Raw genomic sequence first — 17,085 nt, 5'->3', positions numbered from 1 at the left:
TTCTGTAGCTCCGAAATATCCTTTCATTGTAAAACTTCTAATTCTAAAGTCCATATTGCCCTGAATATGGTTTCCCAATACAGTCCTAAAAACCTTCTGTCATCCGCAAAAAATACAAATATTCCTTTCAATGATCTCCGTATTACAAAATCTTCCACAATTACATCATCAAATTCTTTAATTTTATATATAAGACCAAGAATATTGGGTTATCTGAATAATCAAGTACTATTGACGATGTCTAAATATATCAGAATTATGAAAAAGAATGAACTTGTGTACATTTTCCATCTTTAGAAAAAATATTTGTTTGGATCAACTGAATCTGACATATTTAGTGAAGATGACTAAAGTGCAAAGTGCATTATAGATTTTGATACTTTTTTTTATTATTGTAAAGCCAAATTTTAGCCTTCAAATTCTGCTAGTAATGGCGATGAAATCAACACATTGATTGAAAAAAATCTGCACTACACGACACATGAATGAACATTCAGAATATCAAAAACAATTGTCGAGAAACGTTTTTGAAGCTTGCTTACATAAACCGTTAAGATATATGAATTTTGCAGAATTTAACGGATAAAAATCACGACAATATCAGCTATTATATTTCTTCTTCTTCTTTCAATAATGAGCTTCCTTCTGGAAACCCCTTCCCATTTGGCCTATTATATTTGTAGTGTTGTATTTGTCCAACCATAGTATTCACCACATTCCGATTTCCAAAAATTTGGGTCTTTGCAAAATTCCATTAACTACAAGAACGATTAATGTTTAGTCTATATAAAAAACCACCTGAAGACGTTTTTTGACGAAAAGCCTACTAAATTTTCAGAGGTTCATAGATCAATATATTAAAAAATATATATCTATATCTAAAAGTTTAGATTTTTAAGTTTCGTGAAAAATCTTTCCGGAAAACCGTATACTTCTCTCTTTAAATTATATATTTATTTTACAGTAGATATTCGTGTAACGTGAGTTTTTATCAATTTTTTAAGTAACTCCATTCCCGTACAACGCGCAATATAATTCGTGCTACAAGAGATAAAACACGAAATACAACACGATTTTGCGTAATATTTTAACCGTGTTATACAGAAGTCTATTGTACTCTTCCAATACATAATGTCCCTAAATCATACCGATTTCTCTTTGCTTTTTTGTCACAATTATCTTATCTTGTTCATTATATTAAAAACAATCTTTATCGGCCAATGAAAATAATTAATCATAATTATTTCTTTTTTGGTTTATAATTTTTTATATTGAAGTTATTTTTTATATTGATGTTTTAATTTAATTTAATTTCTGACAAATACTTTTTTGTTTTCTTAATTTGTTTTTACCAAATATAATAATAGCATTAGGCTCAAGTGAAATTTGAAACTAAAACTTTGAAGATCAAAACATTTTGTTCTCTATTGATTTTCAACGAATTGTCTTTGTTATATAATTTAAGCAATCAATTCTAATACTAATTTATTACTTTGATATTGTAAATAAATTAATAGTATATATATTTTTTTTATTGCAATATGGAAAAAATTAACAAAAATTGTTTTTTTATTATTATTTACAAAATTTGTCAATCATTTAACAAATTTTTAACTATTTGAAACCGGACAAAATTAAAAACTTTAGATCAACGATAATATACAATTTATTTTGATATATGAATTTTCTAACCGGACTGATCAAAACCGTACTATCTGAGGTACTTCGGCATCTGCATATAATGGTTATTGAAAAAATACATTAAATAGTGTTAATAATTATCGAGTTGTAGCACTTTAAAAGTTTGTAATTGAAACAACATATTTTATCTTACTAACGTTTATTGTTTGAAAGTTTGTTGCGAAAACATGTCTGTTATTGAATTGCAATTATATGGAATTAATAAGATGGTTTAAAATTCTTTCATAATTGAAAAACTGTTATGCACAGATTTATGTACTTTAAAAAACGATAATTAGTAGTTATTAAGATTGAATTTAAAAACAGTTTGTTTATTACTTCTTAAAAAATATTATGATTCAATTTTGTGTGCATAAACATAACTTATTGTTTTTTGTAAAATTGTTTTTAAATTATTATGTTTATTTTGTCCTTCTTACGTTTCATTTAAACTAAGTGCAGCAATACCTCGCATAGTAAGGCCTCGATCAGTCCGGATCACAAAATATTTTTTTATACAGAAATTTTCGGTTGTTTTGCGTTATTCAAATCTCTTTATTTCAATGCGAATCTAAAATCTTTGAAACCGGATTTCAAGGATATACGAGGTATTTCTGTAATATTGTTTTTAACAAAATATAAGAATTACTTCTTGATGATGGTACTTTATTTTTGAAATTACATAGTAAAAATAAATATATGGAAGACATGAAATTTATTTAATTAATAGCAATAAATGTACCTGTTACTTAATTTGAATGACTTGAATTATGAATTCATATAAAAATATTTCAAAAAAAAAATTCAATTTTTAATTATGAAAGAATTTTTTTTGTTGGTTTATATGAAATAGTTATATACAATTTATTCAATAATAAAGTGTAATATCATCTTTATGTTGCTTTTAAATTAACAACTTGTTTTTTGAAGAAATTGTATTTTTTTTTTGTGTGTTCGTTTTAAATTCACTGTCCCAGGAATGGATTTATGGACACTGTGGAATATCTTCTTCAGTTGTCTGTTGTGGAGCCTTAGGTTTGATAAATAATAAATTGAACGAGTTTTACTTTCGGTTTATTAAAATATTCGATACGACTTGATTCTTTAACGTTCTTCCTAAGACTAACTAAGCAAGGTGGTGGGAGTTTGAGCAGTAACGCACGGTTTTGATAAGACGCTCCGCTTCAGGTCACTTCTCCTATACGGATTTTGCCAATTCTGCATCTGGTTCCCAGTTGAAAATATGAGCGATGTTCTTATCAGTATTTGGTATCGATGAAACTGCCTAGTCTGCGCCTGGTTTCCAGTTGAAAATAGGAAGAAATGTTACAATCGGTCACACGGTGAAGGTTCCTTTATGCTGATGTATATGTTTATATAATAAGGCGACTAAGAGACCGTGAATGTCTCTAATTTGTTAATACACTATATTAACAATAATAATTGTAATAATAACAGTTGGACACAACATCACATTTCTTATTTTTGTTGACTTATACATTTATTCTTTAATATTTCAAAATTGATCATTTAACTTTAAAGAAATGATTCAAAACACTGAAATCGTATAATTCTTTTTTTTTGATAATGTATTAAAAAAAACGGTTCAAAATGGCAGAAAAATGGAATAATCAATCTTATCAAACAAAAATAATTTGCTTTTTAAGACGTACTTGAAAAATATCAAAATTATTATTTTAAAGGTACAAATTTAACGGTAACAGAAATATAATAAAAACTAAGAACATTCAGAAACAATTTATTAAAAATGATATTAATTATAATAATATAAAATTAGAAAATTCATTTTTGAACGAAGGGATTTTCACTTGGTCCATATAAAAATTATTATTACGTTTAGATTGACTAGTTTTTTCCTCAGGGCATCGATTTAAAAAAAAATAATCTTTGGTATATAATCCATGTAAATCTAGTTGACGATTTTGCTGATTTTCAGTGGGACTTGCTCTCTCTCCTCGATGTTTGCTAATTCACGATCGCGCCTCTTCCCGTACAGAGCGTAAGTTGTTATAAGCGGACCGATGGTGAGAAGAACTGCAGCGATCGATTTAAAGACTATGGGAAGACTGAAAAGCATCTTCAGCTGAGACGCAAATTCATTGGAAGCTTCGGCCTGCACTTGGAACCACAGGATCGGAAACATGACGTTAGGTACGTCGTTTATTAAACTGCAACACAATAAAATCATTAAATTTTTAAAAAATTACAGAAATGAGTGTAGTTTACGTCATATAGTCGATGGGTTTCAAATGCATGTTCAGCTGTATTCTTGCGGCTACCTTCAGCGGTAATCCTGTATTCTACAAACATAAACTGGAGCATAACTTTTTTTTAAAATTTGTTGATCTTACTGGTTCCAGGACGACGAAAAATTGGTGTCGATCTCTTTCGGGGATTATACCATCCAAGCTGTGCACGTACATCGGATCCGCGTGTAGAAAGTGCGGGAGGCTTATGAACGACGGTGAATCGTGTCTACAAGAAGACATGTTAAGTACACCGGAGGGCATGCACATGCCGTTGCAAAAACATTCATTCTCAGGTACTAAACTGCCTAGAATATTCATGATTAATGACCGAACTTCTGGATTTAAACAAAAACCTACTTATAGTCCCCAAGAAGAGTAAACTTTTCGTGTTGTTTTATTTTTAGAGCTCAGAGGATTAAAGCAAAGATTATTTTGCAGAGTTTCCAAAGAGTTGAGTAATCTTTTTGGGGATGTACCGCTTACCATTATCGAGCATGCTCTTATGAGCTATGTACTTGTATCCGGTGATGCCGTGGACTTTAATGTCTTTCTCATAATCCAGAGTAACGCTTCTGCACATATCAGGCGAGAAGAACAAAGCTTTGTCTCTGGTCCTACCCGGTGGGTATATTTCACCATTTGAGCCAAGAACTTTGCTGCAAAGTCCTTTGAAGTACTTAGTTTCCGGGAAACCGTTCCACGTCTTCATCGTTCCTTTCCCGCCTGCGGAAACATCGATTTTCAGTTTTCCATCTAAACCTGCAGAATCATTTTTCTAAAAAAAAAATACAAAATTTACTTGTTTTCACTACGAGACTGCAACAGATTTACCCCATAAAACCATCCGAATTTTCCGTCTGGAGACACAGACTTCACCGGAAATAAGGTGGACATCTCCAGCAACGGATCCACGTATCCTTCGAATAACAATTCACTCGCGTTCCTCGTTACGTACAGGTTAGGTGTTAGCGCTTTCAATGCCAAATTTATACCTGATTTGAACGGAAAACTCCAGTCCTTAGACTTGTGAGACATCGTCTACAACAACAAAAAAATCTGTAAAATTAGTTCCAATGAAATGTTTTGAAATTCGTAAACTCACGTACAACCAAAACTGCGTTCAATGTGGTCAGCTTAGTGGATAAGCTGCAGCAGCTGCTGTTCCTATCAAATATCCACTTCTTTTTCTGCTTGTAGCTGATCGTCTCGTCATCGTTCCACGACACGTCCAACTTCTCTTTGAACTCTCGAAACCGGAACGGTCCGATTTCCTCAAACTTGGGCTTTACTGTTGGATCGTGTCCGTCACCTGGATTTGTCCAGTTGTGAAAAAAAATCTCCATGAATGTGCTGCCATCGCTCTTCTTCCAAATGTTGAACACCTTAGAGTTTGGACTCATGCCTAGTTTACTTTCCAATATGCATTTCATTATTGTTGGGGTTAAGAACAGGAGACATACTCCGCTGATCAGGATGATCAATCCGAAGAATAGAAGGCAAGATAAGTTGCATCTCCTCTTTGGTACAACCGGCATTCTCTGAAACGTAAATTTAATTTAAGCAATCGAACATTCAATACACACGCTTATATTATCTATTTATCCAGTTTTCACCACAAGAAATTATATTTACTATATTTTTAAGATAATAATAATATGCATTCAAAAAATGTATAATCGATTGAAAAACAGTTATAAGCTTCATATTACCATTAGAGTTATTTTCTAAAAGTAATATCAAAAGGTAATCCGAATATGTTTTTGTTGTTCGTTCAAATCTTTCGCAAAAATGTTCGTTATTCGAATATGTGTTCAATGTCTGTACAAATCTTTCAGGAAAGTGTACGTTATCTGAATATGTATTCGTTGTCTTTAAAAATCTTTTGTGAAAGTGTTCGTTATCCAAATATGTATTTGTAGTTCGTAGAAATCTTTCTTGAAAGTGTGTGTTATAAGAATATGTGTTCGTTGTCCGTACAAATCTTACAGAAAATTGTACGTTATCCGAGTATGTGTTCGTTGTCCTTACAAATCTTTTGTGAAACTGTTCGTTATCAGATTTGTTCGCAGTCCGAACTATTCGTTAACCTAATGTATTTACTAATGGTTATTGGATTAAATTTTGAGACTCAATAAAAGTATTTCAATAAAAACGTGTATTTTATAGTCTAAAAAATACTTTTGAAAAATTTCATGTCATATTTTTTTGTTCACATAAAATAATTTACCTAACAAATGAATCTACTATCATTGTTTTCGAGTACTTTATGTTATATGAATATTCCCCGCTTTTAAAATTATCATTTGAATAAAGAAAATTGCGTCGGTGCATATATGTGTATTATTTGTGTCCCGCATTAAATTCAGATATTGATCTAGCTTCCTCATGCGTAATGCTCTTTTAATAAACTGTTGATTCACGCTTTCAAATACATTTTATTAACAAACTTTTCGAACTACATGAATGCATTTTGAAGTTAACACAATAAATCAACATTTGCCAAAAATAAACTATGCAAATTTGATGTTTTAAGTATACTCAAAATTAATAAAATAGATTTAAAAATTTCTCGAGTATGAAAGATTTAGAAAGTGTTAATTATCTTAAAAACGTGTCTATAGTTTACGTTACATTTGAAACTATTTAAATGAAAACTGTTCATTCACGTTATCAAAAGATTTGTTTTTAATCAAAACATTGAACTACGTTAATTTACTTTATACTCATGTTTTTTTATACTTCTTCGCACATTTTTGTTGTTATTATTTCACTTTTTTTTTAATTACTCAAATGTACTTCGTTCCTTCATAGTGCATTTAAAAAAAAATGATAATTTTGATAAATAATAACATTTTTTTAAATAAATAAATTATGTATCTTTTAAAAACTGAACATCAAGTTTTTGTCGCTTTTACCCGATGTTATTTTTGTACCTTTTAATATACTCTTAACTCATGTTTTAAAATCTCTTTTAACACGATTTTTCTTCAATAATTACGTCAATTGAATAGATAAATTCGTACAACTTATTTTTTTTAAATACATTCTTGATTCACGCTTTTAAATCTTGTTTGAATATAATTTTGTTACTATAATTACTTTGAAATTATATGATTAAATATTGAAATTTAATTATAAAATAAAAAAATATTTATAAAAATTGTATGTGAAAATTTCTTAAATAAATTCATAGAAGTGAAATATTTTTTTAGGAAAATCTTGATTACCGCTTTTAAAACACGTTTTATTACTATAATTATGTCAATTTTTGAATTTCATGATTACATTTTAATGTTCAAGTATAAAACAAAAACATATTTGTAGAAACTATTGACTTATGCTATAATATCTCTTTTTTTCTTGAAATGTTCTTGAAACAAAAAATTGTAAAACTAGCATTTTCTTGATAAATAAATTATTAATTCCCGATTTCAAATATCTTTATTAACATGTTTTCAATAAGTCAATTTTGAATTACGTATATTTATACTAGGAAAAATATATTTTAATCAACTCGTTTACATTTTCAAGTATTGTTTTTAACACGATTACGTCCAAATTTTAATTACACGATTGCACTTCGAATATTCAACTATAAATCAAACTTAGAAAGAATTAAACTAGTTTAAATTGCTTTAAAGATATCTCGAACGGACGAATTATTAAACAAGTATAAATTGTCTGTCAATTTAAATTCGCTGCGTATAAAACGCAGCCAACTGGTATTAATTGAGTGCACTTTCTCTATGGCCTGAATATACGAAATAACTAACCATTATTTTACTAGATTTAATTGATTGCGAACATCCATTCCCTGTGACACTTCATTAATTCGAGTCAAGGGTTTTTATATTCATTTATATTTCGATATAAATTTTCATCAAATTGCGTTGTTTTAAATGAACGCTTGTATTATAATAATAAAGTGTGGTACAAGTTGCTCACCTTCACGTATTTTCTTCTGATCATGACTTACGGCCAATAACCAGTTACATATTAATTCATAGCTATTTTGATATAAGTTTATAATATCACCAGATTTAATTTTGGAATTTTACCAATAACAAAAGTGAGGGAGAAATACATTTTGTGGATATTTTCCTCATTTAGGGTAATTTCCTCAAATTATTAATTGCTCAACATCCTGAATACCCCAATTCACCGATTATTTATTGTAAAACTGATAATATTTTTAGTAAATAATTTAATTAGTTTTAATAAAAACAATTTTAATATTTATTATTAATTTCGTAAATTAGTAATTTTTATCCAACAAATCGAAAAATATATGTGATTTCTCTTAATACATTGATAAATCACAATCAAAGAGCAATAATATAATTTACTATTATTTATAGTTTACAAGAGTTTGAAATAATTTATTTAGTAATGAAAATGTAAATTTTCTTATTTTTCCATAATTTATAGTGTTTTTAAGTTTTAAGTAACAAAAAATGTAAAATTTATTTCAGATTTTTTATTAATTTCGTTTTTATCATACAAATTCAAAAATATATATTATTTATTAAAGTAATTAGAAAAACAAAGAACAGTAATATAATTTGCAGCGATTGTTTAATAATTTTTTCTAACCTAATAATCAAGTGTGATATGGTTATTAGGTTATAAAACTTTTATATTAATGAGATAATTCAAATGAATTCCATTTGATTTAATAAATACTTTTTTTTCCAACTGTACACAAATTTGTGTTAATAATTTATTTTCAAAGCTTTATTATAAAATTTGATTAACTTCTCTCTTGGTAAAACTTTTATATTTATGAGTTAATTAGAATTAATTACATTATATCAATCACATTTTTTTTTTCAAATTCAAATTATTTATTTATTTTCTTTAAAATTATCAATTAAATTTAGACACAACGACAAAAATGTAATTGTTTAAAAAAAAAATTAATATCACATTAAATTTAATTATATTTAAAAATCGCAAACCAAATGACAAATAAATAATTTACAGTGAATTGTTTAATAAATTTTTATTAACATCACACTTAATTATTAGATGATGAAACGTTTATATTGATAAATAATTAATATTTATGAGTTAATTAAAATTAATTACATTTAATAAAATAATTTTTTGTTTAACATTTTTATTATTCATTGATTCTAAAAGCTTTAGTGATTCCATTAAAACCAAAGGAGAAAAAATTAAAATTAATTTGATTTATATTAAACTTCATTAGGTGTTAAATCTTGTATATTTATAAATTAATTAAAATTAATTGCATTTAATAAATAAAATACTTTAGTTTCTTCAAATATGCAAAACTCTTAACCGGTTGCAAAGTATTATAGCGTGAAATAAGCTGATATCAGACCATCAGTTTGGCTTTCTTTGCAAACACGGCATGGAGCAAGTAAACAGAATAGTAAATATCATCTATCTGGCAAGTAAAAGATACAATCAGGAGTGCCGCAGGGAAGTGTTTTAGGACTACTCCTTTACCTTCTAACCTTCTATACATGGCAGATATTCCTAAAACTAGCAATACTGCTATTGCAACTTTCGCTGATGATACAGCAATTTTGGCATTAGATGAGAATCCAGCAATAGCACTGAATATCTACAGGAAAATTTAGATAAGCTACTAGAATGACTTAACAAATGGACCAGATCTGTCCAAAGCAACAAAAGTCAAATATCTAGGCATGCATCTTGACAGAAGACTCACCTGAAAAGATCACATTCAGACTAAGAGGAAGCAATTAGAAATGAAGTTTACAAAATTCTTACTTATATACAAAGTAATACTGAAACCAGTATGGACGTATAGTATCCAATTGTGGGGTGCAGCCAGTAAACATACGAACATACAAATTATACAAAGCTTCCAATCAAAATACCTAAGAAATATTATTAGGGCTCCGTGGTTCGTCAAGAATAAACAAATACACGAAGATCTTCATATAAATATGATCGAGGATACAATACCAACATTTAGTAGTATATAGCAAGATAGACTGAATACTAATGTTCTGCCTATTGGTCTACTCGACATCAGTGAAACCACAAACAGGCCGAAGCGTTGCAAACCATTAGATTTACTATATAGATTTAAGTAAATATTAATGTTCAAAATCATCATGATAGTAAATATCCACCGGAAAAGCTTATCCATTTAATGTCAACTGCGATCTCAAATTTACTCAATGTTTACATTAATGAACAGATTGTGAATAAAATTATTACGACATAAAAAAAATATGTTATTTGATTACTTACATATTTATTTACAAAGATTTATTGATTAATTAGGTGCTAAATATTGTATATTTATAATTAAATTAAAATTAATTGCATTTAATAAATCAAATACTTTAGTTTCTTCAAATATGCAAAAAAAAATGTTATTTTATTATTTATTTGCAAAGATTTAATGATTCTATTAAGACCAAAGGACAAAAATATAATTTACTATGAATTGTTTAAATAAAGTTTCATTAATATCATATTTAGTCATTAGGTGATAAATCTTTTATATTGATGACTAATTCATATTTATGAGTTAATTAAAATTAATTGCATTTGAGAAATGCATTCCATTGAATCAACTACGAAAACTTGACATTTAAACTCAATCAATTAAAAACACGGTTGGTGCAGCTCCAAACTAAAGTTAAAAATAACATGATAATACTGTTTTCCAACATACTTACCAAACACATGTTCTTTTTATCACTGTCAGTATAAAAATATACTCATTATAAATACACTAATGTAATCCATAAACAGTTAAATCACTCATTTAATTTGTAGCACATTTTCTAAAGGTTTACTTGTTCAGTTTTCATATATTTGTGTGCAAGCACACCACAATGCGGCTTAACTCGAGACAGCACGATGAATGAATAAAGAAACGGTCGGTCTTACATACTCACGCCACAATATTTAAGCGGTGGCGACGTTCAAGGTTACGCAACAGCCGACTCTTACGTTATCGTGCGTTAAATTAAATAATACAAACACAGTAAAAAAAAAACCTGTTCCTCTGCATGCGTTTGCACAGATAAACAAATATTCAATGTTTAAGTGGGAGAAAACTTTACACCGGAACGATAAATAATCAAAATCGATTAAACAATTTGCATCCGTTTATAAAAAAAAACTGTTTGTTTGATAATATTTTGTTGCTAATGAAAAGAATCTTCTGGGAAGTTAATTAATCCATTATCTACTCGAAATAAGCGAATATTAAATTTTGTAATATAATTTTAATTCATGCGTTTATTGAATTGTTTTAATTATATTTTAATCACAAATTAATTAAATTTTTATATTTTATATATAATAATCAAAGAATGAAAATAATAACATATTTGATTTACAAATATTATTAATTTACTTTAATAAATTGTATTTTTTTATTTATTCTTATATAATATCAAAAAAACAAAACAATACAATTATAAACATTTGTGAGTTATTTTGGTAAGTATTAAGTTTTCAAAAAATGCAGTTTTCCTTTCTATATTAATAATTTACTTCAATTCTATTTTTTTTAAAATTAAATTTTATATAATTTCAAACAATCAGAATTATAAACTTATATTATATAAACAATGTCAAACAATTATTAACAAACGAAATTTAATGTAATTTTGTTACTTAAGAAAATGGAAGTACAATCATACCAAAATTGCAGTTTTTCTTACTATATTATTAATTTACATCAAAATATCGAAATTACATATTTTTATATATAATAAATAAACAATAAAAAAATCAGTATTTTTATATTTCTATAAAATTTTAAACAATCAAAATTATATGAAATTTAAAGTGATTTTGTTAATTATTGTATCTTATTTACATTACAGTAAAAACCACTAAAACTATTTTTTTTCATAAATTCTCAATTTACTTGAATTTTAATAGGATATAAAATAATTTTCAAATAACGTGTACAATAATTATTGTTATTTTTGTTAATTATTTAATTTACTTATAAAACAAAATTATATTTTTTTATGTCCTAAATTATCAAATTTCTTCAATACATTATGATTGTGTATGAAATTTTAATAGGATATAAAATGATTTTCAATTGACGTATGTAATAATTAAAGTAATTTTGTTTTTTTTTTGAACACATTACATTTTTGTTTAAATTGAAATTTTAATGGTATATACAACGGTTTTCACTTGACGTATGCAATAATGACAGTAATTTTGTTAATTGTTTAATTTACTTATAAAACAATAGTAAAACTACTAAAATTAGATTTTTTCTTTCATAAATTATCTATTTTTTTGAATGCATTTAAGTTTTGTATAAAATTAAATTTTAATGATATACGATTTTCACTTGACGTATGAAATAATTAATGTAATTTTTTAATTGTTTAATTTACTTATAAAAAAAAGTAAAACTACTAAAATTAGATATTTTTTCTTTCATAAATTATCAACTTTTTTTGAATACATTACAGCTTTGTATAAAATGAAATTTTAATGTTATATACAACGATTTTCACTTGACGTATGAAATAATTAAAGTAATTTTGTTAATTATTATTTTACTTATAAAACAAGAGTAAAACTACTATAATTAGATTTTTTTCTTTCATAATTTATCAATTTTTTTTAAATACATTACAGTTATGTATAAAAATAAATTTTAATGGTATATACAACGATTTTCACTTGACGTATGCAATAATTAAAGTAATTTTGCTAATTATTGAATTTACTTATAAAACAAGAGTTCTAGAATTCTATTTTTTGTCCTAAATTATTAAATTACTTGAAAACATATAATTGTGTATACAAAGATATTATAATATGAAAAAAAAAATTTTCAATTGATTTGTGATATTTATATTATTGTATTGTTTTTTTTAAATTTTGTATATATATGAAATTGAAAGTGATTATGTTAACATTAGGATAGGAAGATATCAAAATTACAGTTTTTTTTTACTAAAATAGTAATTTAATTAAAAATATTGATTTTTTTTTTATTAATTTATATATAATTTAGAAACTACCAATATTATAGACTTCTATATTCATATAAAAATTCAAATTATTTTGTATAAATTGAAAATTTAATAGGAAAGAAAACGATTTTCAATTGATGTATGCAATAATTAATGTAATTTTCTTAATTGTTTAATTTACTCATAATATAATAGTATAATCACCAAAATTATTTTTTTTTCTCTTTCTAAATTATCAATTTATTTGAATGTAATTAATTAAATTAAATTTTAATTGGATAGGAGGAAAAATAACACGATTGACAATTGTTATTTACTTACTTACTTCTTAATTTCAACGGTTTTAACTAATCAACGAAGTTTCCGATATGCAAAGTCACTGAAAATACACTAGATGTATCCACTACAAACTCCAACGACTAGAAGAGAGAGGAATATTTTTAAACGCACCGCTTGGTAATCTGCCAGAAGAAGCAAGAAATAAAGAACCTCGGAAGATAAAATAAAAAAGGAAAGAAACACTATACGCACTATGGGAGATGGAAATAAATCAAAAAGAAGTTTACAATTTTTTTGTATGTATATTTAAGTGATCTTTAATACAAATTATAAATGTTATTTTTACTTTAATATTTCTGTAAATAATATAATTATTTAATAGAAGATATTTATAATTTAAGTATAGAAGAGACAAGTAATTTAAATTATTTTGTAGGTAAATGTTTATGCTGATTTTTCCATTACTTCAATACATGGAAAAAGAAGGTTTCAAAGTCCGGCCGTGTTAATTGTAAGTGCAAACGGCTCAAACAATCATAGCCAAGGTTATTTCAAGTTATTTGATATAAAACGAATGCATCTAAATAAGTTTATTATCTTTAAAAAAATCGTTTATTTTCTGATGTCCTCTGGGCTGTATAATTTCTAAATTGGAATTAAATTTGGATTAAGAAAATACAAAGGGGAAATTTGGAGTTCGAGATCGTCTTTGGAGAAGGAAGCATTGTTCGTTGTAATTGAATACATAACTACGTTATAGAGTGCATCGAGAAGTTCGCTGACCTCTTGAAGCCTGACGTGCCTTTCATTTATCTTACCGACAAATCAATACCAACGGATATATTGCAATTATGCAACTAAGTTCACTCTTGCGTTCTTCTTAACGAAGCGTGAAGCGTATACAAATAAAATGAGTTAAACTTAATAAAAACAAAAAAAAAAAGTTTCACATTTTTCAGAACGCCATTTTTTTTGTATGATTTTTTTGTGACAATTTATATTTTATTGTGTCTCTGGGCGGAAAGACTTAGGCCTTTTGGTTGCAATTGGTGACTAATAAAGATTTTTTTTATTTTTATTTTAGTACAAAAAAAATAATTAAAAAAAACTTCTGTAACGAAATTTATTGAAAACAATGGAAACACACCTGATTTACACGGTCGATGGGTCGATTCATGAGAAAAACGTGTAAATCGAAATTTTAACTTTTTTAATGTAAAACCGTGAACTTACAAGCGTGAACGTGAAAAGGGATCGGTTTATTACAATTATACATTTAAATCAGAGTTTTCCAACCCTTTTTTATCGATGAATAGAGATTTCAAACTCATTTTTTTAACTGAATGTGAGTAGATTTAATTGAAAATTAATTTTCATAATGTTTAATTGTAATTTCTGCGATGTTATTTGTATATTTACTTGTAATTTCTCAAACTTCTATTTTTCTAAATCTATAAACTGTGTAAATATAACAAACACATCATGACGGGCCACCACTTTGAGAACTAAATCAATTATGCATCTGTCTTGTGTTCTGATCGAAGAAGCGTAAATAATACACAAATAGTTGAGTTAATGGCACTTAACTTAACCTATGCACAAAGTGTTTACTAAACGTTGGTGCAGAATTGTGTTGACTACGGTACAAAGAAATTGTTTTTGTGCACGTTCGTTCTTGCTCTGCAAATGTCATAAACCGGTGGCAATCGAAAGCCCGACAACCGAAATCCCGTCAATCAAATTCCCGACGTTCGAAATCCCGACGTTCGATATCCCGACTGTATCGAAATCCCGACAACCATAATCCCGACTATATCAAAATCCCGACTATATTAAAATCCCTACAACCATAATCCGAACTGTATCAAAATTCCGACTATATCGAAAATGTCTACAATAACTTTTTTTAAATCATTCCTGAGCGTAGTGACTTTTAAATTGTTATTAATTATTTCATATTCTTAAGGTTTATTATGAATAATACAACAAATTTAAATAAATTCATAATTTCTTATTAATAATAAAAATATAGCACCATGTGCTACGCTCCGAAATAATTTAAAAATTTTGTAAACATTTTCGATATGGTTGGGATTTTGATACAGTCGGAATTTTGATGTAGTCGGGATTATGGTTCTCAGGATTCTTATACAATCGGGATTATGGTTGTCGAGATTTTGATAGAGTCGGAATTTCGAACATTGGGATTTCGATTGACGGGATTTCGGTTGTCGGGCTTTCGATATAGACCCGTCAAAAACACAAAAATTCTAGCACTCTTAGGCTCATTATGGTATAAGAAACAGAATCATAACCATTTTTTGGAAATATGGACAAACGATGGCACAAGCACTGAAATCTTTCGTGCTTGTATGAGCCACAATAGATTTCTATAAAAAAAAGCAATATGAAAACGTTTTTACATAGAAATATAAGGACGCGAGTACTTAAAGGTTAAATTTAAGGAAACAACATGAAATTATTGGAATATTTGCTTTATTTTGATATATCTGTATAAATGTTCTGTTAGAAACCATCACATTAAGAAAGATAGAAAAAAAGAAAGAAAAGACAAGTAAGCCACTTTAGTTACAGTACACAAAACATTTGTTTGTATTATATATTTTTATTTTGTAATTTGTAATTGTTTAAATTTATTTGTTCATCTTCAAGTCGAATCGTAGAAACAGTATAACAGTCTAAGAAGTACTACCATCTAATCTTAGGTCCCAGAATTTTAAAAAACCTTCCGAATACATATATTTATATAATATTATTGTTACTACCTCGCATAGTCCGCGTAATCGAATCCGCAAATACTTTTTGAAACCGGACTAATCGAGAATTTAAAACAATTTTGAGTACTAATTATCCAAATTAAAGTTTACTTTCTTTTGAAATTCTTCAAACGTACTATAGAAAATCTGGACTGATCGAAGCCGGACTATGCGAGGTATAGCTGTATTTAATTTGTAATTACAATTTTAATTGAAATCCTGTTAGTAGAAACGTCTAGAAACTTTGTTTTATTTATATTTTTTTATTTTTAATTTAACAATTAAATCTCTTTGTGTTTCCTGAACGAAGCTTCTTCCTTCGCGCACGGCGTTGGTCCTAGTTATACAAAGATATCACAATATACAAATCTCATCATTACAATTTATAAGTTTTTGTTTCTTTTTATTATTTGTTTTTTTTTATATATATAAATATGGTCGATTCCTTTCGACGTCTTTCCAACTAGGACATAATTAATAATCGATGCAGGAGTTTCACGCCCGTCACAACAACAGCAAACATCGATTTTTAAATATGCTTACATAATATTATTATTTCGTGTTTATTGTTGTACGAATCGGATGGAATTGTGCCAAAAATTTTAATTTGCAGTTAAGAAAAACGAAAAATAAAAATACACAATTTATATATCTTAAGTTTAAGTGACTAAATAGCAGAACATGGCAAAACAAACAAACAAAACAAAACTGAACTCGATTACTGGACATAAAGAAAGATAACCAATGTATAGTGCAGATGATGCACTCGGCGTCGACCTTCTCCGGAATTAACTTAACTTTGGATGGAACAATAATTATATTGCTTTTTTTGCGAAAGTTTCTAATCAGCAAATGAGTTCAGATGCAATTGACTTAATTCATTAAACTTTATAGAAACTTTGTACCTAATTGAAAAGATTAAAAAAATGCACAGTTTTATATAGATATTTTAAAATTATTTTTTTTTATTTAAATTTATTTTCAATTTTTAATGTTTATATTTTTTTTCTTAAATTTATGTCAAAATTTGCAACAATAATTTATTTTATTTTTTATTAATTTACTTTCAATTAATCAATGTACAGCAATACCTCGAATAGTACGGTTCCG

At 27.0% G+C, this 17,085-nt stretch overlaps 1 protein-coding gene across 3 annotated transcripts; it reads right to left on the bottom strand.

The window, feature by feature from the left end:
- Window positions 1–3,488: 3,488 nt before the first annotated feature.
- Window positions 3,489–13,345, bottom strand: LOC108561426 (protein croquemort-like). Of its 3 annotated transcripts, none has more exons than XM_017919359.1 (7): window positions 13,245–13,345; window positions 5,057–5,488; window positions 4,782–4,988; window positions 4,434–4,725; window positions 4,053–4,255; window positions 3,928–4,001; window positions 3,489–3,869 (listed from the first exon to the last, which is right to left on the bottom strand). In XM_017919359.1, exons 2-7 carry the CDS (start codon window positions 5,483–5,485, stop codon window positions 3,611–3,613), a joined length of 1,464 nt encoding a protein of 487 aa, XP_017774848.1. In that variant the 5' UTR covers window positions 5,486–5,488; window positions 13,245–13,345; the 3' UTR covers window positions 3,489–3,610. The 3 variants fall into 3 exon arrangements, with proteins under 3 accessions (XP_017774848.1, XP_017774849.1, XP_017774847.1); XM_017919360.1 differs by having other exon boundaries at window positions 13,241–13,332; XM_017919358.1 differs by lacking the exon at window positions 13,245–13,345 and adding an exon at window positions 10,637–10,842.
- Between the last annotated feature and the right edge of the window lie 3,740 nt (window positions 13,346–17,085).

Source organism: Nicrophorus vespilloides, unplaced genomic scaffold (assembly GCF_001412225.1).
Source record: "Nicrophorus vespilloides isolate i.1.1-1 unplaced genomic scaffold, Nicve_v1.0, whole genome shotgun sequence".
Taxonomy (NCBI): Eukaryota; Metazoa; Arthropoda; class Insecta; order Coleoptera; family Silphidae; genus Nicrophorus; species Nicrophorus vespilloides.
This window is presented reverse-complemented; position numbering and strand designations above follow the sequence as displayed.

What these genes read in the sequence shown, in the direction of transcription:
- LOC108561426 (XM_017919358.1), bottom strand. An exon ending in AATTCGGATGGTTTTATGGG is followed by an intron (nt 4,726 to 4,781) that starts GTAAATCTGTTG and finishes TTTTTTTTTTAG; the next exon opens with AAAAATGATTCTGCAGGTTT. An exon ending in TTTTCGTCGTCCTGGAACCA is followed by an intron (nt 4,002 to 4,052) that starts GTAAGATCAACA and finishes TTATGTTTGTAG; the next exon opens with AATACAGGATTACCGCTGAA.